This window comes from Ascaphus truei, unplaced genomic scaffold (assembly GCF_040206685.1).
Source record: "Ascaphus truei isolate aAscTru1 unplaced genomic scaffold, aAscTru1.hap1 HAP1_SCAFFOLD_861, whole genome shotgun sequence".
In the NCBI taxonomy this organism is placed as follows: Eukaryota; Metazoa; Chordata; class Amphibia; order Anura; family Ascaphidae; genus Ascaphus; species Ascaphus truei.
Genome location: NW_027457200.1, coordinates 107412 through 129566, shown reverse-complemented (window position 1 = coordinate 129566; position 22155 = coordinate 107412). Strand labels below are relative to the sequence as shown.

General features: G+C 56.2%; 1 protein-coding gene across 3 annotated transcripts in view; it reads left to right on the top strand.

The window, feature by feature from the left end:
* Positions 1 to 1486: 1486 nt before the first annotated feature.
* LOC142486428 (asialoglycoprotein receptor 1-like) overlaps positions 1487 to 22155 on the top strand; it is a 37555-nt gene continuing 16886 nt past the window's right edge. For 2 of the 3 annotated variants that reach the window (XM_075585020.1, XM_075585019.1), the window contains exons 1-6: positions 1487 to 1653; positions 2097 to 2181; positions 3246 to 3365; positions 5619 to 5714; positions 5806 to 5877; positions 20144 to 20224. In XM_075585020.1, coding sequence (XP_075441135.1) covers positions 2118 to 2181; positions 3246 to 3365; positions 5619 to 5714; positions 5806 to 5877; positions 20144 to 20224 — 433 coding nt within the window. In that variant the 5' untranslated portion in view covers positions 1487 to 1653; positions 2097 to 2117. The remainder of the gene's footprint in view (positions 1654 to 2096; positions 2182 to 3245; positions 3366 to 5618; positions 5715 to 5805; positions 5878 to 20143; positions 20225 to 22155) is intronic. The other variant, XM_075585021.1, reaches the window with a different exon arrangement.

Genomic DNA, 22155 nt, shown 5'->3' with positions numbered 1-22155 from the left:
TGAGGCAGTGAGTATCTTGTGAAAGGTGTAAGTACTCCTGAGGAAGCGAGTGTATCTTGTGAAATGCATACGGGCTCCTGAGGAAGCACGTATATAATGTGAAATGTGTGGGGGCTCCTGAAGAAGCAAATGTAACTTGTGAAATGTGTAGGGGCTCCTGAGGAAGCGAATTTATCTTGTGAAATGCGTAGGGGTTCCTGAAGAAGCGAGTGTATCTTGTGAAAGGCATAAGATCTGAGGAAGCTAGTGTATCATGTGAAACGCGTAGGGGCACTTGAGGAAGCGAGTGTATCTTGTGAAAGGCATAATACTCATGAGGAAGCTAGTGTATCTTGTGAAACGCGTAAGGGTTATCCTGAGGAAGTAAGTGTATCTTGTGAAACGCATAGGGGTTTCCTGAGGAAGTAAGTGTATCTTGTTAAACGCATAGGGGCACTTGAGGAAGCGAGTGTGTCTTGTGAAAGGCATAATATTCCTGAGGAAACTAGTGTATCGTGTGAAACGCGTAGGGGTTTCCTGAGGAAGCGAGTGTATCGTGTGAAATGCATAGGGTGAGGTTTTAGAGATACCTGTGGGATGAGCAGTGCAGACCAGAGACTCGAAGGGGACTCCGGATGAGACCTAACATTGTCACTTCAAACTGTATTTAACTATATTTCCCCCTTTCCCATTAACTAATTTGTTGCGTTTTTCTGCGCTGGGTCCCCCCCTCCCCCCTCACTCTGATAGTAACCCTCTGCCAGGGCATTTGTGCGGTACGCTTCTCGGGATAACACCGATGGAGGCAGTGGTCCTGCGGATAGCTGGGCTTCTGCAGTGGGGCTGACGCGCTGTCAGCTCTCTGCGCTGTTCTTCGCCCGGCACTTCCGCGTTCCCGTCGCACGCTTTGGTCTGCGGTGATGACGCAGACCGTCGGGGTTCCCTCCGCTTGGCTTGGCTGCTCACAATCAGGACGCGTTTCGCGGAGTACGCTTCATCAGGGGTCCTGGCAGAGGGTTGCGATGTTGCTTTACGAATAGACAGTCGGCGCTGTAGTGTTTTTCTTTGATTTCGTTTTCTACCTTTTGCTTGAGGTCTTGAGCCATATATTATTTTATGTGCGTGCGCCTTCCCTGCGTGTTTTATTCGGCGGCGCACAGTCGCGGGTAGCGTTGGAAGCACGGGGGGGGGGGGTGTCACTGTTCCCACCCGCGGTTAATTCGTGCTTTAGCCCGTGTTTTTTGTTTGGAAAACTGAAATTGCTCAGTCCATTGTGTCCAAAATTGCACAGACAGGGTTAATCGCCCCTGGACAGGCGCTGACCTTTGTAGTGGAATGAGGAAGGAAATCCGATCAGCGAACCCATTTCTGCTAATTCTCCTATTTATGGTGCTAGTGGGAGGGGGGGTGAGGGGGGGTTACTTCATGAAGAGGGGTGTGGGTTATTAATGCCCCCCCCCTCCACCCCACCCCATCTTTATCGAGGACACAATAATAATAACGGGACAGGAGGAGAGCGTCGGGGCGGGAGGAGAGCGTCGGGACAGGAGGAGAGCGTCGGGACGGGAGGAGAGCGTCGGGGCGGGAGGAGAGCGTCGGGGCGGGAGGAGAGCGTCGGGACGGGAGGAGAGTGTCGGGACGGGAGGAGAGCGTCGGGACAGGAGCCCGTCGAAGGTCTGCTCGTGATCCTAAAGAGGGGGGTTCTTATAAAAGGGTTATCAGAGTAAGGGGTGCTTCTGAGGGGGGCTCTCACTGTGAGGGGGATTCTCACTATGAGGGGGGTTCTCATTAAGGGGGGCTCTCACTGTGAGGGGGATTCTCACTATGAGGGGGGATCTCACTATAAGGGGGATCTCACTATAAGGGGGATTCTCACTATAAGGGGGATTCTCACTATAAGGGGGTTCTCACTATAAGGGGGTTCTCACTATAAGGGGGGTTCTCACTATAAGGGGGGCTCTCACTATAAGGGGGGCTCTCACTATAAGGGGGTTCTCATTAAGGGGGTTCTCATTAAGGGGGGTTCTCATTAAGGGGGGTTCTCATTAAGGGGGGTTCTCATTAAGGGGGGTTCTCACTATAAGGGGGTTCTCACCATAAGGGGGTTTCTCATTAAGGGGGGTTCCCTACCCCAGGACATGTCCCAGCATTATCAGGATCTCCAGCCTCTGCAGGTAGAAGACCCTTCAGCAAACAGCACAGGTAACAACAAAACTGGGGGAGAGGGGGTCCCAGAAGTAATGAGGAGGGGGGGGGTCCCAGAAGTAATGAGGAGGGGGGGGGTCCCAGAAGTAATGAGGAGGGGGGGGTCCTAGAGGTTACAATGGGAAGGGGATTCTCTCCGCCCCCCCTCTATGACTTCCCTCCATCACTCTCCCTCTCTCCCCCTGCTCCCTCTCTCCCCCTGCTCCCCCTGCTCCCCCTGCTCCCTCTCTCCCCCCTGCTCCCTCTCTCCCCCCACCTCCCTCTCTTCCCCCGCTCCCTCTCTTCCCCCCTTCTCCCTCTCTTCCCCCCTTCTCCCTCTCTTCCTACCCCCTCTTGTTCCCGCCCTTTCCCTCTCTTCCTTCCCTCCTTTCCCTCCTCCCCTCTCCCTCTCTTCCTCCCCCCCTTCCCTATCCCCCTTTCCCTCTCTCCCCCTCTTTTCCTTCCCCCTTTCCCTCTCTTCCTCCCCCTTTTACCTCTCTTCTTCCCCCTTTTCCCTCTCTCCCCCCTTCTCTCCCTCTTCCTCCCCCCTTTCCCTCTCCCCCTTCTCCCTCACTTTCCTCCTCCCTCTCTTCCTCCCCCCTTCCTCACTGTCTCCCCTCTCCCTCTCTCCCCTCTTCTCCCTCCCCTTTCCCTCTCTCCCCCCTTCTCCCTCACTTCCCTCCTTCTCCCTATCTTCCTCCCCCTTCCTCAGTGTCTCCTCTCTCCCTCTTTTCCCCCTGTCTCCCTCTTCCCTCCTTCTCCCTCCCCCCTTTGGCTCTCTTCCTCCCCCCTTTCCCTCTCTTCTCCCCTTCTCCCTCTCTTCCCTCCCTCTTGCTCCCGCCCTTTCCCTCTCTTCCCCCCACCCTTTCCCTCTCTTCCCCCCTCTCCCTCTCTTCCTCCCCTTCTTCCTCTCCTCTCCTCTCCTCTCCCACTCCCTTCTCCCTTTCTTCCCCTCCTTCTCCCTCTCTTCCCCTCCTTCTCCCTCTCTTCCCCCCTTCTCCCTCTCCTCTCCCACTCCCTTCTCCCTCTCTTCCCCTCCTTCTCCCTCTCCTCCCCCATCCCTTTCCCCCCTCTCTCTGCAGTTCTCAGGATGTCTTCGTACCCCTGGCCCCTCCCTCCCTCCTCGCGTCTCCTCTGCGGTCTCAGCTCTCTCTCCGCTGGTCTCGTCATCATCATCATCGTACTTGTTGCGACTGTCAGAAGTGAGTGCACACTCACACAACACTCAGCACTTTCAGTCCTCATAAGATGTCCTCACTCTCTGGGGCACAGTCTAACTCTCTGGGGCACAGTCTCGCTCTCTGGGGCACAGTCTCACTCACTGGGGCACAGTCTCGCTCACTGGGGCACAGTCTCACTCACTGGGGCACAGTCTCACTCACTGGGGCACAGTCTCACTCACTGGGGCACAGTCTCACTCACTGGGTTGCACTCACTCACTGGCAGGCAGCCTCACTCACTGGGGCACAGTCTCACTCACTGGCAGGCAGCCTCACTCACTGGGGCACAGTCTCACTCACTGGGGCACAGTTTCACTCACTGGGGCACAGTCTCACTCACTGGGGCACAGTTTCACTCACTGGGGCACAGTTTCACTCACTGGGGCACAGTTTCACTCACTGGGGCACAGTCTCGCTCACTGGGGCACAGTCTCGCTCACTGGGGCACAGTCTCGCTCACTGGGGCACAGTCTCGCTCACTGGGGCACAGTCTCGCTCACTGGGTTGCACAGTCTCGCTCACTGGGTTGCACTCACTGGCAGACAGCCTCACTCACTGGGGCACAGTCTCACTCACTGGGGCACAGTCTCACTCACTGGGGCACAGTCTCACTCACTGGGGCACAGTCTCACTCACTGGGGCACAGTCTCACTCACTGGGGCACAGTCTCACTCACTGGGGCACAGTCTCACTCACTGGGGCACAGTCTCACTCACTGGGGCACAGTCTCACTCACTGGGGCACAGTCTCACTCACTGGGGCACAGTCTCACTCACTGGGGCACAGTCTCACTCACTGGGGCACAGTTTCACTCACTGGGGCACAGTCTCACTCACTGGGGCACAGTCTCACTCACTGGGGCACAATTTCAGTCACTGGGGCACAATTTCACTCACTGGGGCACAGTTTCACTAACTGGGGCACAGTCTCACTCACTGGGTTGCACTCACTCACTGGTGGGCAGCCTCACTCACTGGGGCACAGTCTCACTGGGGCTCAGTCTCACTCACTGGGGCCTAGTTTCACTCAAGGGGGCACAGTCTCGCTCACTGGGACACAGTCTCACTCATTGGAGAGCAGCCTCACTCACTGGGGCGCAGTCTCGCTCACTGGGGCACAGTCTCGCTCACTGGGGCACAGTCTCGCTCACTGGAGCACAGTCTCGCTCACTGGAGCACAGTCTCGCTCACTGGGGCACAGTCTCGCTCACTGGGGCACAGTCTCGCTCACTGGGGCACAGTCTCGCTCACTGGGGCACAGTCTCGCTCACTGGGGCACAGTCTCGCTCACTGGGGCACAGTCTCGCTCACTGGGGCACAGTCTCGCTCACTGGGGCACAGTCTCGCTCACTGGGGCACAGTCTCGCTCACTGGGGCACAGTCTCGCTCACTGGGGCACAGTCTCGCTCACTGGGGCACAGTCTCGCTCACTGGGGCACAGTCTCGCTCATTGGGGCGCACTCACTCACTGGGGCACAGTCTCACTCACTGGGTTGCACTCACTCACTGGTGGGCAGCCTCACTCACTGGGGCACAGTCTCACTCACTGGAGAGCAGCCTTGCTCACTGGGGCACAGCCTCGCTCACTGGGGCACTGTCTCACTCACTGGGGCACAGTCTAACTCACTGGAGAGCAGCCTTGCTCACTGGGGCACAGCCTCGCTCACTGGGGCACTGTCTCACTCACTGGGGCACAGTCTAACTCACTGGAGAGCAGCCTCGCTCACTGGGGCACAGTCTCACTCACTGGGGCACAGTCTCGCTCACTGGGGCACAGCCTCGCTGACTGGGGCACAGCCTCGCTCACTGGGGCACAGTCTCGCTCACTGGGGCACAGTCTCGCTCACTGGGGCACAGTCTCACTCACTGGGGCACAGTCTCACTCACTGGGGCACAGTCTCACTCACTGGGGCACAGTCTCACTCACTGGGGCACAGTCTCACTCACTGGGGCACAGTCTCACTCACTGGGGCACAGTCTCACTCACTGGGGCACAGTCTCACTCACTGGGGCACAGTCTCACTCACTGGGGGAACAGTCTCACTCACTGGGGGAACAGTCTCACTCACTGGGGAACAGTCTCACTCACTGGGTAACAGTCTCACTCACTGGCGGGCAGCCTCACTCACTGGGTAACAGTCTCACTCACTGGCGGGCAGCCTCACTAACTGCATGGGATTTTCTTGCCCGCCCTATAAATGTTCCCCCCCACACGGGAATCCTTTCGTCCTTACAGCCCCCGGAGCGGAACCGGCGGATCGCACCGTACAGTACCAGCTGAGTAACCTGAGCGTTAGTGTACACTCACAAGTGAAGCGTCTGTCCGAAGAGGGTGAGGAGGGGGGAGAGGGGGGGGGGGGAGTTTACAGGTATTGGGGTCACCCATCTCATCTTGTAACCCCGTGTAACCTCGCTGCCCCCAGGGAACAAGCTCATGGAGAAGCTGAAGGAGACGGATAATTCTGTCAAGCAGATTCTGACGGACATGTCTAAAGGTACCGGAGCTCTCTCACCTTATCTCCGGGACACGGAGCACTCTCTCACCTTATCTCTGGGACACGGAGCGCTCTCTCACCTTAACCCCGGGACACGGAGCGCTTTCTCACCTTAACTCCGGGGCACGTAGCTCTCTCACCTTAACTCCGGGACACGTAGCTCTCTCTCACCTTAACCCCGGGACACGTAGCTCTCTCACCTTACCTCCGGGACACGTAGCTCTCTCTCACCTTAACCCCGGGACACGGAGCGCTCTCTCACCTTAACTCCGGGACACGTAGCACTCTCTCACCTTAACCCCGGGACACGTAGCACTCTCTCACCTTAACCCCGGGACACGGAGCGCTCTCTCACCTTAACTCCGGGACACGTAGCACTCTCTCACCTTAACTCCGGGACACGTAGCACTCTCACCTTAACTCCGGGACACGTAGCGCTCTCTCACCTTAACTCTGGGACACGTAGCACTCTCACCTTAACTCTGGGACACGTAGCACTCTCTCACCTTAACTCTGGGACACGTAGCGCTCTCTCACCTTAACTCTGGGACACGTAGCTCTCTCTCACCTTAACTCCGGGACACGTAGCACTCTCACCTTAACTCTGGGACACGTAGCGCTCTCTCACCTTAACTCTGGGACACATAGCGCTCTCTCACCTTAACTCTGGGACACGTAGCTCTCTCTCACCTTAACTCCGGGACACGTAGCACTCTCACCTTAACTCTGGGACACGTAGCACTCTCTCACCTTAACTCCGGACACAGAGCTCTCTCACCTTAACTCCGGGACACGTAGCGCTCTCTCACCTTAACTCCGGGACACGGAGCGCTCTCTCACCTTAACTCCGGGACACGTAGCACTCTCACCTTAACTCCGGGACACGTAGCACTCTCTCACCTTAACTCCGGGACACGTAGCACTCTCTCACCTTAACTCTGGGACACGTAGCACTCTCTCACCTTAACTCTGGGACACGTAGCGCTCTCTCACCTTAACTCCGGGACACGGAGCTCTCTCACCTTAACTCCGGGACACGGAGCACTCTCTCACCTTAACTCCGGGACACGTAGCTCTCTCACCTTAACTCCGGGACACGGAGCGCTCTCTCACCTTAACTCCGGGACACGGAGCTCTCTCTCACCTTAACTCCGGGACACGGAGCTCTCTCACCTTAACTCCGGGACACGGAGCTCTCTCTCACCTTATCTCTGGGACACGGAGCGCTCTCTCACCTTATCTCTGGGACACGGAGCGCTATCTCACCTTAACCCCGGGACACGGAGCACTCTCTCACCTTAACTCCGGGACACGTAGCTCTCTCACCTTAACTCCAGGACACGTAGCACTCTCTCACCTTAACTCCGGGACACGGAGCGCTCTCTCACCTTAACTCCGGGACACGTAGCTCTCTCACCTTAACTCCGGGACACGTAGCGCTCTCTCACCTTAACTCCGGGACACGGAGCACTCTCTCACCTTAACTCCGGGACACGGAGCACTCTCTCACCTTAACTCCGGGACACGTAGCTCTCACCTTAACTCCGGGACACGTAGCTCTCTCACCTTAACTCCGGGACACGTAGCACTCTCTCACCTTAACTCCGGGACACGTAGCACTCTCTCACCTTAACTCCGGGACACGTAGCACTCTCTCACCTTAACTCCGGGACACGTAGCACTCTCTCACCTTAACTCCGGGACACGTAGCGCTCTCTCACCTTAACTCCGGGACACAGAGCGCTCTCTCACCTTAACTCCGGGACACGGAGCGCTCTCTCACCTTAACTCCGGGACACGGAGCGCTCTCTCACCTTAACTCCGGGACACAGAGCACTCTCTCACCTTAACTCCGGGACACGGAGCACTCTCTCACCTTAACTCCGGGACACGTAGCACTCTCTCACCTTAACTCCGGGACACGTAGCACTCTCTCACCTTAACTCCGGGACACGTAGCACTCTCTCACCTTAACTCCGGGACACGTAGCACTCTCTCACCTTAACCCCGGGACACGGAGCACTCTCACCTTATCTCTGGGACACGGAGCACTCTCTCACCTTAACTCCGGGACACGTAGCGCTCTCTCACCTTAACTCCGGGACACGGAGCGCTCTCTCACCTTAACTCCGGGACACAGAGCACTCTCTCACCTTAACTCCGGGACACGTAGCGCTCTCTCACCTTAACTCCGGGACACGTAGCGCTCTCTCACCTTAACTCCGGGACACAGAGCACTCTCTCACCTTAACTCCGGGACACAGAGCACTCTCTCACCTTAACTCCGGGACACGGAGCACTCTCTCACCTTAACTCCGGGACACGTAGCGCTCTCTCACCTTAACTCCGGACACGGAGCTCTCTCTCACCTTAACTCCGGACACGGAGCTCTCTCACCTTATCTCTGGGACACGTAGCTCTCTCTCACCTTAACTCCGGGACACGGAGCGCTCTCTCACCTTAACTCCGGGACACGTAGCTCTCTCTCACCTTAACTCCGGGACACGGAGCACTCTCTCACCTTAACTCCGGGACACGTAGCGCTCTCTCACCTTAACTCCGGGACACGGAGCGCTCTCTCACCTTATCTCTGGGACACGGAGCACTCTCTCACCTTAACTCCGGGACACGTAGCTCTCTCTCACCTTAACTCCGGGACACGGAGCACTCTCTCACCTTAACTCCGGGACACGGAGCTCTCTCTCACCTTAACTCCGGGACACGGAGCTCTCTCTCACCTTATCTCTGGGACACAGAGCTCTCTCACCTTAACTCTGGGACACGGAGCTCTCTCTCACCTTAACTCCGGGACACGGAGCTCTCTCTCACCTTAACTCCGGGACACGTAGCGCTCTCTCACCTTAACTCCGGGACACGTAGCGCTCTCTCACCTTAACTCCAGGACACGGAGCGCTCTCTCACCTTATCTCTGGGACACAGAGCTCTCTCTCACCTTAGCTCCGGGACACGGAGCGCTCTCTCACCTTAACTCTGGGACACGGAGCTCTCTCTCACCTTAACTCTGGGACACGGAGCTCTCTCTCACCTTAACTCCGGGACACGGAGCTCTCTCTCACCTTAACTCCGGGACACGGAGCTCTCTCTCACCTTAACTCCGGGACACGTAGCGCTCTCTCACCTTACCTCCGGGACACGGAGCGCTCTCTCACCTTAACTCCGGGACACGGAGCGCTCTCTCACCTTAACTCCGGGACACGTAGCGCTCTCTCACCTTATCTCTGGGACACGGAGCTCTCTCTCACCTTATCTCCGGGACACGGAGCTCTCTCACCTTATCTCTGGGACACGTAGCACTCTCTCACCTTAACTCCGGGACACGTAGCGCTCTCTCACCTTAACTCCGGGACACGTAGCACTCTCTCACCTTAACTCCGGACACGGAGCTCTCTCTCACCTTAACTCCGGACACGGAGCTCTCTCACCTTATCTCTGGGACACATAGCTCTCTCTCACCTTAACTCCGGGACACGGAGCGCTCTCTCACCTTAACTCCGGGACACGTAGCTCTCTCTCACCTTATCTCCGGGACACGGAGCACTCTCTCACCTTAACTCCGGGACACGTAGCGCTCTCTCACCTTAACTCCGGGACACGGAGCGCTCTCACCTTATCTCTGGGACACGGAGCACTCTCTCACCTTAACTCCGGGACACGTAGCTCTCTCTCACCTTAACTCCGGGACACGGAGCACTCTCTCACCTTAACTCCGGGACACGGAGCTCTCTCTCACCTTAACTCCGGGACACGGAGCGCTCTCTCACCTTATCTCTGGGACACAGAGCTCTCTCACCTTAACTCTGGGACACGGAGCTCTCTCTCACCTTAACTCCGGGACACGGAGCTCTCTCTCACCTTAACTCCGGGACACGTAGCGTTCTCTCACCTTAACTCCGGGACACGTAGCGCTCTCTCACCTTAACTCCGGGACACGGAGCGCTCTCTCACCTTATCTCTGGGACACAGAGCTCCCTCTCACCTTAACTCCGGGACACGGAGCGCTCTCTCACCTTAACTCTGGGACACGGAGCTCTCTCTCACCTTAACTCCGGGACACGGAGCTCTCTCTCACCTTAACTCCGGGACACGGAGCACTCTCTCACCTTAACTCCGGGACACGGAGCTCTCTCTCACCTTAACTCCGGGACACGTAGCGCTCTCTCACCTTACCTCCGGGACACGGAGCGCTCTCTCACCTTAACTCCGGGACACGTAGCGCTCTCTCACCTTATCTCTGGGACACGGAGCGCTCTCTCACCTTATCTCTAGGACACGTAGCGCTCTCTCACCTTAACTCCGGGACACGGAGCGCTCTCTCACCTTTACCCCGGGACACGTAGCGCTCTCTCACCTTATCTCTGGGACACATAGCTCTCTCTCACCTTAACTCCGGGACACGGAGCACTCTCTCACCTTAACTCCGGGACACGGAGCTCTCTCTCACCTTATCTCTGGGACACAGAGCTCTCTCACCTTAACTCCGGGACACGGAGCTCTCTCTCACCTTAACTCCGGGACACGGAGCTCTCTCTCACCTTAACTCCGGGACACGTAGCGCTCTCTCACCTTAACTCCAGGACACGGAGCGCTCTCTCACCTTATCTCTGGGACACAGAGCTCTCTCTCACCTTAGCTCCGGGACACGGAGCGCTCTCTCACCTTAACTCTGGGACACGGAGCTCTCTCTCACCTTAACTCTGGGACACGGAGCTCTCTCTCACCTTAACTCCGGGACACGGAGCTCTCTCTCACCTTAACTCCGGGACACGGAGCTCTCTCTCACCTTAACTCCGGGACACGGAGCACTCTCTCACCTTAACTCCGGGACACGGAGCTCTCTCTCACCTTACCTCCGGGACACGGAGCGCTCTCTCACCTTAACTCCGGGACACGGAGCGCTCTCTCACCTTAACTCCGGGACACGGAGCGCTCTCTCACCTTAACTCCGGGACACGTAGCGCTCTCTCACCTTATCTCTGGGACACGGAGCTCTCTCTCACCTTATCTCCGGGACACGGAGCTCTCTCACCTTATCTCTGGGACACGTAGCACTCTCTCACCTTAACTCCGGGACACGTAGCACTCTCTCACCTTAACTCCGGGACACGTAGCACTCTCTCACCTTAACTCCGGGACACGTAGCTCTCTCACCTTAACTCCGGGACACGTAGCACTCTCTCACCTTAACTCCGGGACACGGAGCGCTCTCTCACCTTAACTCCGGGACACGTAGCACTCTCTCACCTTAACTCCGGACACGGAGCTCTCTCTCACCTTAACTCCGGACACGGAGCTCTCTCACCTTATCTCTGGGACACATAGCTCTCTCTCACCTTAACTCCGGGACACGGAGCGCTCTCTCACCTTAACTCCGGGACACGTAGCTCTCTCTCACCTTAACTCCGGGACACGGAGCACTCTCTCACCTTAACTCCGGGACACGTAGCGCTCTCTCACCTTAACTCCGGGACACGGAGCGCTCTCACCTTATCTCTGGGACACGGAGCACTCTCTCACCTTAACTCCGGGACACGGAGCTCTCTCTCACCTTAACTCCGGGACACGGAGCGCTCTCTCACCTTATCTCTGGGACACAGAGCTCTCTCACCTTAACTCTGGGACACGGAGCTCTCTCTCACCTTAACTCCGGGACACGGAGCTCTCTCTCACCTTAACTCCGGGACACGTAGCGCTCTCTCACCTTAACTCCGGGACACGTAGCGCTCTCTCACCTTAACTCCGGGACACGGAGCGCTCTCTCACCTTATCTCTGGGACACAGAGCTCCCTCTCACCTTAACTCCGGGACACGGAGCGCTCTCTCACCTTAACTCTGGGACACGGAGCTCTCTCTCACCTTAACTCCGGGACACGGAGCTCTCTCTCACCTTAACTCCGGGACACGGAGCACTCTCTCACCTTAACTCCGGGACACGGAGCTCTCTCTCACCTTAACTCCGGGACACGTAGCGCTCTCTCACCTTACCTCCGGGACACGGAGCGCTCTCTCACCTTAACTCCGGGACACGTAGCGCTCTCTCACCTTATCTCTGGGACACGGAGCGCTCTCTCACCTTATCTCTGGGACACGTTGCGCTCTCTCACCTTAACTCCGGGACACGGAGCGCTCTCTCACCTTTACCCCGGGACACGTAGCGCTCTCTCACCTTATCTTTGGGACACATAGCTCTCTCTCACCTTAACTCCGGGACACGTAGCGCTCTCTCACCTTAACTCCGGGACACGGAGCGCTCTCTCACCTTAACTCCGGGACACCGAGCTCTCTCACCTTAACTCCGGGACACGTAGCGCTCTCTCACCTTAACTCCGGGACACGGAGCGCTCTCTCACCTTAACTCCGGGACACGGAGCTCTCTCTCACCTTAACTCCGGGACACGGAGCTCTCTCTCACCTTATCTCCGGGACACGGAGCGCTCTCTCACCTTAACTCCGGGACACGGAGCGCTCTCTCACCTTAACTCCGGGACACGGAGCTCTCTCTCACCTTAACTCCGGGACACGGAGCTCTCTCTCACCTTATCTCCGGGGCACGGAGCTCTCTCTCACCTTATCTCCGGGGCACGTAGCGCTCTCTCACCTTAACTCTGGGACACAGAGCTCTCTCACCTTAACTCCGGGACACGGAGCACTCTCTCACCTTAACTCCGGGACACGTAGCGCTCTCTCACCTTAACTCCGGGGCAAGGAGCGCTCTCTCACCTTAACTCCGGACACGGAGCTCTCTCACCTTATCTCTGGGACACGTAGCGCTCTCTCACCTTAACTCCGGACACGGAGCACTCTCTCACCTTAACCCCGGGACACGTAGCTCTCTCTCTCACCTTAACTCCGGGACACGGAGCACTCTCTCACCTTAACTCCGGGACACGTAGCGCTCTCTCACCTTAACTCCGGGGCACGGAGCGCTCTCTCACCTTAACTCCGGACACGGAGCTCTCTCACCTTATCTCTGGGACACGTAGCGCTCTCTCACCTTAACTCCGGACACGGAGCACTCTCTCACCTTAACCCCGGGACACGTAGCTCTCTCTCACCTTAACTCCGGGACACGGAGCTCTCTCTCACCTTAACCCCGGGACACGTAGCTCTCTCACCTTAACTCCGGGACACGGAGCACTCTCTCACCTTAACTCCGGGACACGGAGCACTCTCTCACCTTAACACGGAGCACTCTCTCACCTTAACTCCGGGACACGTAGCGCTCTCTCACCTTAACTCCGGGACACGGAGCACTCTCTCACCTTAACTCCGGGACACGTAGCGCTCTCTCACCTTAACTCCGGACACGGAGCTCTCTCGCCTTATCTCCAGGACACGGAGCTCTCTCTCACCTTAACTCCGGGACACGGAGCTCTCTCTCACCTTAACTCTGGGACACGGAGCTCTCTCACCTTAACTCCGGGACACGGAGCTCTCTCTCACCTTAACTCCGGGACACGGAGCGCTCTCTCACCTTAACTCCGAGACACGGAGCGCTCTCTCACCTTAACTCCGAGACACGGAGCGCTCTCTCACCTTAACTCCGGGACACAGAGCTCTCTCTCACCTTAACTCCGGGACATGTAGCTCTCTCTCACCTTAACTCCGGGACACGTAGCTCTCTCACCTTAACTCCGGGACACGTAGCACTCTCTCACCTTAACTCCGGGACACGGAGCGCTCTCTCACCTTATCTCTGGGACACGGAGCGCTCTCTCACCTTAACTCCGGGACACGGAGCGCTCTCTCACCTTAACTCCGGGACACGGAGCTCTCTCTCACCTTAACTCCGGGACACGTAGCTCTCTCACCTTAACTCCGGGACACGTAGCACTCTCTCACCTTAACTCCGGGACACGTAGCACTCTCTCACCTTAACTCCGGGACACGGAGCGCTTTCTCACCTTAACTCCGGGACACGTAGCTCTCTCACCTTAACTCCGGGACACGTAGCACTCTCTCACCTTAACTCCGGGACACGGAGCGCTCTCTCACCTTAACTCCGGGACACGGAGCGCTCTCTCACCTTAACTCCGGGACACGGAGCCCTCTCTCACCTTAACCCCTGGACACGTAGCACTCTCTCACCTTAACCCCGGGACACGTAGCACTCTCTCACCTTAACTCCGGGACACGTAGCACTCTCTCACCTTAACTCCGGGACACGGAGCTCTCGCTCACCTTAACTCCGGGACACGGAGCGCTCTCTCACCTTATCTCTGGGACACAGAGCTCCCTCTCACCTTAACTCCGGGACACGGAGCGCTCTCTCACCTTAACTCTGGGACACGGAGCTCTCTCTCACCTTAACTCCGGGACACGGAGCTCTCTCTCACCTTAACTCCGGGACACGGAGCACTCTCTCACCTTAACTCCGGGACACGGAGCTCTCTCTCACCTTAACTCCGGGACACGTAGCGCTCTCTCACCTTACCTCCGGGACACGGAGCGCTCTCTCACCTTAACTCCGGGACACGTAGCGCTCTCTCACCTTATCTCTGGGACACGGAGCGCTCTCTCACCTTATCTCTGGGACACGTTGCGCTCTCTCACCTTAACTCCGGGACACGGAGCGCTCTCTCACCTTTACCCCGGGACACGTAGCGCTCTCTCACCTTATCTTTGGGACACATAGCTCTCTCTCACCTTAACTCCGGGACACGTAGCGCTCTCTCACCTTAACTCCGGGACACGGAGCGCTCTCTCACCTTAACTCCGGGACACCGAGCTCTCTCACCTTAACTCCGGGACACGTAGCGCTCTCTCACCTTAACTCCGGGACACGGAGCGCTCTCTCACCTTAACTCCGGGACACGGAGCTCTCTCTCACCTTAACTCCGGGACACGGAGCTCTCTCTCACCTTATCTCCGGGACACGGAGCGCTCTCTCACCTTAACTCCGGGACACGGAGCGCTCTCTCACCTTAACTCCGGGACACGGAGCTCTCTCTCACCTTAACTCCGGGACACGGAGCTCTCTCTCACCTTATCTCCGGGGCACGGAGCTCTCTCTCACCTTATCTCCGGGGCACGTAGCGCTCTCTCACCTTAACTCTGGGACACAGAGCTCTCTCACCTTAACTCCGGGACACGGAGCACTCTCTCACCTTAACTCCGGGACACGTAGCGCTCTCTCACCTTAACTCCGGGGCAAGGAGCGCTCTCTCACCTTAACTCCGGACACGGAGCTCTCTCACCTTATCTCTGGGACACGTAGCGCTCTCTCACCTTAACTCCGGACACGGAGCACTCTCTCACCTTAACCCCGGGACACGTAGCTCTCTCTCTCACCTTAACTCCGGGACACGGAGCACTCTCTCACCTTAACTCCGGGACACGTAGCGCTCTCTCACCTTAACTCCGGGGCACGGAGCGCTCTCTCACCTTAACTCCGGACACGGAGCTCTCTCACCTTATCTCTGGGACACGTAGCGCTCTCTCACCTTAACTCCGGACACGGAGCACTCTCTCACCTTAACCCCGGGACACGTAGCTCTCTCTCACCTTAACTCCGGGACACGGAGCTCTCTCTCACCTTAACCCCGGGACACGTAGCTCTCTCACCTTAACTCCGGGACACGGAGCACTCTCTCACCTTAACTCCGGGACACGGAGCACTCTCTCACCTTAACACGGAGCACTCTCTCACCTTAACTCCGGGACACGTAGCGCTCTCTCACCTTAACTCCGGGACACGGAGCACTCTCTCACCTTAACTCCGGGACACGTAGCGCTCTCTCACCTTAACTCCGGACACGGAGCTCTCTCGCCTTATCTCCAGGACACGGAGCTCTCTCTCACCTTAACTCCGGGACACGGAGCTCTCTCTCACCTTAACTCTGGGACACGGAGCTCTCTCACCTTAACTCCGGGACACGGAGCTCTCTCTCACCTTAACTCCGGGACACGGAGCGCTCTCTCACCTTAACTCCGAGACACGGAGCGCTCTCTCACCTTAACTCCGAGACACGGAGCGCTCTCTCACCTTAACTCCGGGACACAGAGCTCTCTCTCACCTTAACTCCGGGACATGTAGCTCTCTCTCACCTTAACTCCGGGACACGTAGCTCTCTCACCTTAACTCCGGGACACGTAGCACTCTCTCACCTTAACTCCGGGACACGGAGCGCTCTCTCACCTTATCTCTGGGACACGGAGCGCTCTCTCACCTTAACTCCGGGACACGGAGCGCTCTCTCACCTTAACTCCGGGACACGGAGCTCTCTCTCACCTTAACTCCGGGACACGTAGCTCTCTCACCTTAACTCCGGGACACGTAGCACTCTCTCACCTTAACTCCGGGACACGTAGCACTCTCTCACCTTAACTCCGGGACACGGAGCGCTTTCTCACCTTAACTCCGGGACACGTAGCTCTCTCACCTTAACTCCGGGACACGTAGCACTCTCTCACCTTAACTCCGGGACACGGAGCGCTCTCTCACCTTAACTCCGGGACACGGAGCGCTCTCTCACCTTAACTCCGGGACACGGAGCCCTCTCTCACCTTAACCCCTGGACACGTAGCACTCTCTCACCTTAACCCCGGGACACGTAGCACTCTCTCACCTTAACTCCGGGACACGTAGCACTCTCTCACCTTAACTCCGGGACACGGAGCTCTCGCTCACCTTAACTCCGGGACACGTAGCACTCTCTCACCTTAACTCCGGGACACAGAGCTCTCTCTCACCTTAACTCCGGGACACGGAGCTCTCTCTCACCTTAACTCCGGGACACATAGCACTCTCTCACCTTAACTCCGGGACATGGAGCGCTCTCTCACCTTAACTCCGGGACACGTAGCACTCTCTCACCTTAACTCCGGGACACGTAGCACTCTCTCACCTTAACTCCGGGACACGTAGCACTCTCTCACCTTAACTCCGGGACACGGAGCTCTCTCTCACCTTAACTCCGGGACACGTAGCACTCTCTCAGCTTAACTCCGGGACACGTAGCTCTCTCACCTTAACTCCGGGACACGTAGCACTCTCTCACCTTAACTCCGGGACACATAGCACTCTCTCGCCTTAACCCCGGGACACGTAGCACTCTCTCACCTTAACTCCAGGACACGTAGCACTCTCTCACCTTAACCCCGGGACACGTAGCACTCTCTCACCTTAACTCCGGGACACGTAGCTCTCTCACCTTAACTCCGGGACACGGAGCTCTCTCTCACCTTAACTCCGGGACACGTAGCTCTCTCACCTTAACTCCAAGACACGGAGCTCTCTCTCACCTTAACTCTGGGACACGGAGCTCTCTCTCACCTTAACTCCGGGACAAGGAGCGCTCTCTCACCTTAACTCCGGGACACGTAGCGCTCTCTCACCTTAACTCCGGGACATGGAGCTCTCTCTCACCTTAACTCCGGGACACGTAGCACTCTCTCACCTTAACTCCGGGACACGGAGCTCTCTCTCACCTTAACTCCGGGACACGTAGCACTCTCTCACCTTAACTCCGGGACACGGAGCTCTCGCTCACCTTAACTCCGGGACACGGAGCTCTCTCTCACCTTATCTCTGGGACACGTAGCTCTCTCACCTTAACTCTGGGACACGTAGCACTCTCTCACCTTAACTCCGGACACGTAGCGCTCTCTCACCTTAACTCCAGGACACGTAGCACTCTCTCACCTTAACTCCGGACACGGAGCGCTCTCTCACCTTAACTCCGGGACGTGGTGTCCCCCTTTCTTACTCGCTGAGAGTCACGCGGTGTCCCACTTTCTTACTCGCCGAGAGTCACGCGGTGTCCCCCTTTCTTACTCGCTGAGAGTCACGCGGTGTCCCACTTTCTTACTCGCCGAGAGTCACGCGGTGTCCCCCTTTCTTACTCGCCAAGAGTCACGCGGTGTCCCCCTTTCTTACTCGCTGAGAGTCATGCGGTGTCCCCCTTTCTTACTCGCTGAGAGTCACGCGGTGTCCCCCTTTCTCACTCGCTGAGAGTCACGCGGTGTCCCCCTTTCTTACTCGCTGAGAGTCACGCGGTGTCCCCCTTTCTTACTCGCTGAGAGAGTCACACGGTGTCCCCCTTTCTTACTCGCTGAGAGTCACGCGGTGTCCCCCTTTCTTACTCGCTGAGTCACGCGGTGTCCCCCTTTCTTACTCGCTGAGAGTCACGCGGTGTCCCCCTTTCTTACTCGCTGAGTCACGCGGTGTCCCCCTTTCTTACTCGCTGAGAGTCACGCGGTGTCCCCCTTTCTTACTCGCTGAGAGTCACGCGGTGTCCCCCTTTCTTACTCGCTGAGTCACGCGGTGTCCCCCTTTCTTACTCGCTGAGAGTCACGCGGTGTCCCCCTTTCTTACTCGCTGAGAGTCACGCGGTGTCCCCCTTTCTTACTCGCTGAGAGTCACGCGGTGTCCCCCTTTCTCACTCGCTGAGAGTCACGCGGTGTCCCCCTTTCTCACTCGCTGAGTCACGCGGTGTCCCACTTTCTTACTCGCTGAGTCACGCTGTGTCCCCCTTTCTCACTCGCTGAGAGTCACGCGGTGTCCCCCTTTCTTACTCGCTGAGAGTCACGCGGTGTCCCCCTTTCTTACTCGCTGAGAGTCACGCGGTGTCCCACTTTCTTACTCGCTGAGAGTCACGCGGTGTCCCCCTTTCTCACTCGCTGAGAGTCACGCGGTGTCCCCCTTTCTTACTCGCTGAGAGTCACGCGGTGTCCCCCTTTCTCACTCGCTGAGAGTCACGCGGTGTCCCCCTTTCTTACTCGCCGACAGTCACGCGGTGTCCCCCTTTCTTACTCGCCGACAGTCACGCGGTGTCCCCTTTCTTACTCGCTGAGAGTCACTCGGGGTCCCCCTTTCTTACTCGCTGAGAGTCACGCGGTGTCCCCCTTTCTTACTCGCTGAGAGTCACGCGGTGTCCCCCTTTCTTACTCGCTGAGAGTCACGCGGTGTCCCCCTTTCTTACTCGCTGAGAGTCACGCGGTGTCCCCCTTTCTCACTCGCTGAGAGTCACGCGGTGTCCCCCTTTCTCACTCGCTGAGAGTCACGCGGTGTCCCCCTTTCTTACTCGCTGAGAGTCACACGGTGTCCCACTTTCTTACTCGCTGAGTCACGCGGTGTCCCCCTTTCTTACTCGCTGAGAGTCACGCGGTGTCCCCCTTTCTCACTCGCTGAGTCACGCGGTGTCCCCCTTTCTTACTCGCTGAGAGTCACGCGGTGTCCCCCTTTCTCACTCGCTGAGAGTCACGCGGTGTCCCACTTTCTCACTCGCTGAGAGTCACGCGGTGTCCCACTTTCTTACTCGCTGAGAGTCACGCGGTGTCCCACTTTCTTACTCGCTGAGAGTCACGCGGTGTCCCCCTTTCTCACTCGCTGAGTCACGCGGTGTCCCCCTTTCTTACTCGCTGAGAGTCACGCGGTGTCCCCCTTTCTCACTCGCTGAGTCACGCGGTGTCCCACTTTCTCACTCGCTGAGAGTCACTCGGGGTCCCCCTTTCTTACTCGCTGAGAGTCACGCGATGTCCCCCTTTCTTACTCGCTGAGAGTCACGCGGTGTCCCCCTTTCTTACTCGCTGAGAGTCACGCGGTGTCCCCCTTTCTTACTCGCTGAGAGTCACGCGGTATCCCACTTTCTTACTCGCTGAGAGTCACTCAGGGTCCCCCTTTCTCACTCGCTGAGGGTCACGCGGTGTCCCCCCTTGATACAGGACCTGTGTGGGGGGGGGGAATCTGCAAAGACCCGACACGTTCCGCGGTTCTTCAGAGGTAGATACCCGCTGCGGACGCCTTGCGGTGATGACGGTGAAACAGGGAGATAAGGATGTGAAGTGGACCAGTGCCCCTCCCTCTGTGGGGTTTAGTGGATGGTGGGGGGGCCTTATTTGGTGGGAAATGCTTATTCACCTAAAGATTCATGTATGTGAGGACATCGCGGCCCCTTTCCGCGCTGCGATCAAGTCCAACACAGAGAAACTTTCTTCGTCTTTTTTTTTATGGATAAAATGCAACTTTGGGCACTCTTAGGATTTTGTTGAATCTTGCCCCAAGGTGGGAGAGGGTGAGGAGGGAAGGACTGGGGGGCTGGGGGGAGAGAGCAACAGAAGGAGAGAGTGGGTTGAAGGGGGAAGGACTGGTGGGAGAGAGAAGGATAGAAGGAGAGAGAGGGGGGAAAGAAAGGAGGGAGAGGGGAAGGAGACAGGGGAGGGGGGGTAAAATATGTGAAAGATGGAGAGGTGCTGGGGGGGAGGCTGGGGGGGAGGCGGGGGTCACAGCTGTCCTTGTATATAACAGACGATCTGCAGAGTGACCTCCAGAGGATCCGAGCTTACCTGGGGAAACTGTCACAGCAGGTGCACAAACTGCTATCTAACGGTGAGACACCCCCCTATATATACACACCCACCTATATATACACCCACCTATATATACACCCACCATTTACATGTCATACACCCACCTATATATACACACATGTCATACACCCACCTATATATACACCCACCATATATAAACACGTCATACACCCACATATATATACACCACCTATATATACACCCACCATATACATGTCATACACCCACATATATATATACACCCACCATATACATGTCATACACCCACCAATATATACACCCACCATATACATGTCACACACCCACCTATATATACACCCACCTATATATACACCCACCATATACATGTCACACACCCACCTATATATACACCCACCATATACATGTCATACACCCACCTATATATACACCCACCTATATATACACCCACCATATACATGTCATAAACCCACCTATATATACACCCACCTATATATACACACTCACCATATACATGTCATCCACCCACCTATATATACACCCACCATATACATGTCACACACCCACCTATATATACACCCACCTATATATACACCCACCATATACATGTCATACACCCACTATATACATGTCACACACCCACCTATATATACACCCACCTATATATACACCCACCATATACATGTCACACACCCACCTATATATACACCCACCATATACATGTCATACACCCACCATATACATGTCACACACCCACCTATATATACACCCACCTATATATACACCCACCATATACATGTCATACACCCACCATATACATGTCACACACCCACCTATATATACACCCACATAAGACTGAGTCCCTGGGCAGCGGAGACCACCCACTGGATTGCCAATCTGTCTGAGATGTCTGCATGAGTAGTGAGTATCCACCGATCAGCAGCCTGAAGACATCAGGTCCAACAGAACCCACAGAACCCACAGAACCCACAGACCTGTAGCAAAATATGCGCGGGTTGCTCTAATGTTATATATATATATATATATATATTTGTAGACGGACGTTCACAGAGGTACACAATTTGGAGACGTTTATAAGGTGAAATTATAATAGGCTTTATTGTGCCTTTTCCTTTTCATCAGGAAATCATCCAAACACAGGGGGGGGGGGGGACAAAGCTTCCATTCACTTGGGAGTATTTCTAGTGAAATCCTTGCAATTAGTTCACAGCTCCATTAGTTAAGCTTCTCCCAGCCCAAACACATAACATGAAAATAAGCAGTCTCTTAATAAGGAAAGTCTTATCTGTTTAGTTGCTGTAGAGTAAGCTTCTCTGCTCTCCTGGAACCGCACCCGTGCGTGCACAGAAAATCAGCATCCAGGTTTAGAAGTCTTATTGGGTGTCTTGCAATCAGCTCTGCTGTGTGGCTGGCAGAGCTCAAGACTGGTCAGCTCCAGAGATCTGGGTTTCTTTTGGTCAGTCTCTCCTGGGACTCAAGAACCACTGCCCTGTCTCTCCAAAGGTCAGCTCTCAGTCAGAGCTAAGGAGGAGTCACTTCCTGTCTCAAAGGCAGGCTTTTTGTAAACAATCTAATCAGGCAGGTGGTGTTTAGTAATTAACTACCACACTGCTAGATTAAAGGAACATTACTGAACAGGGATAAGTCCCCTGTTACAATATTCCAAATACAAAACAATATGTATATGCCATACAACCACCTATGTATACAATACACACACACACACACACACACACACACCTCTAGATATACAGGAAAATATAACATATAACAATCCAACACCTTCCCCTCTCTTCTCTCCCTCCCCCGTCTCCCCCCTCTCTTCTCTCCCTCCCCTGTCTCCCCTCTCTTCTCTCCCTCCCCCGTCTCCCCCCTCTCTTCTCTCCCTCCCCCGTCTCCCCTCTCTTCTCTCCCTCCCCCGTCTCCCCCCTCTTTCTCTCCCTCCCCAGT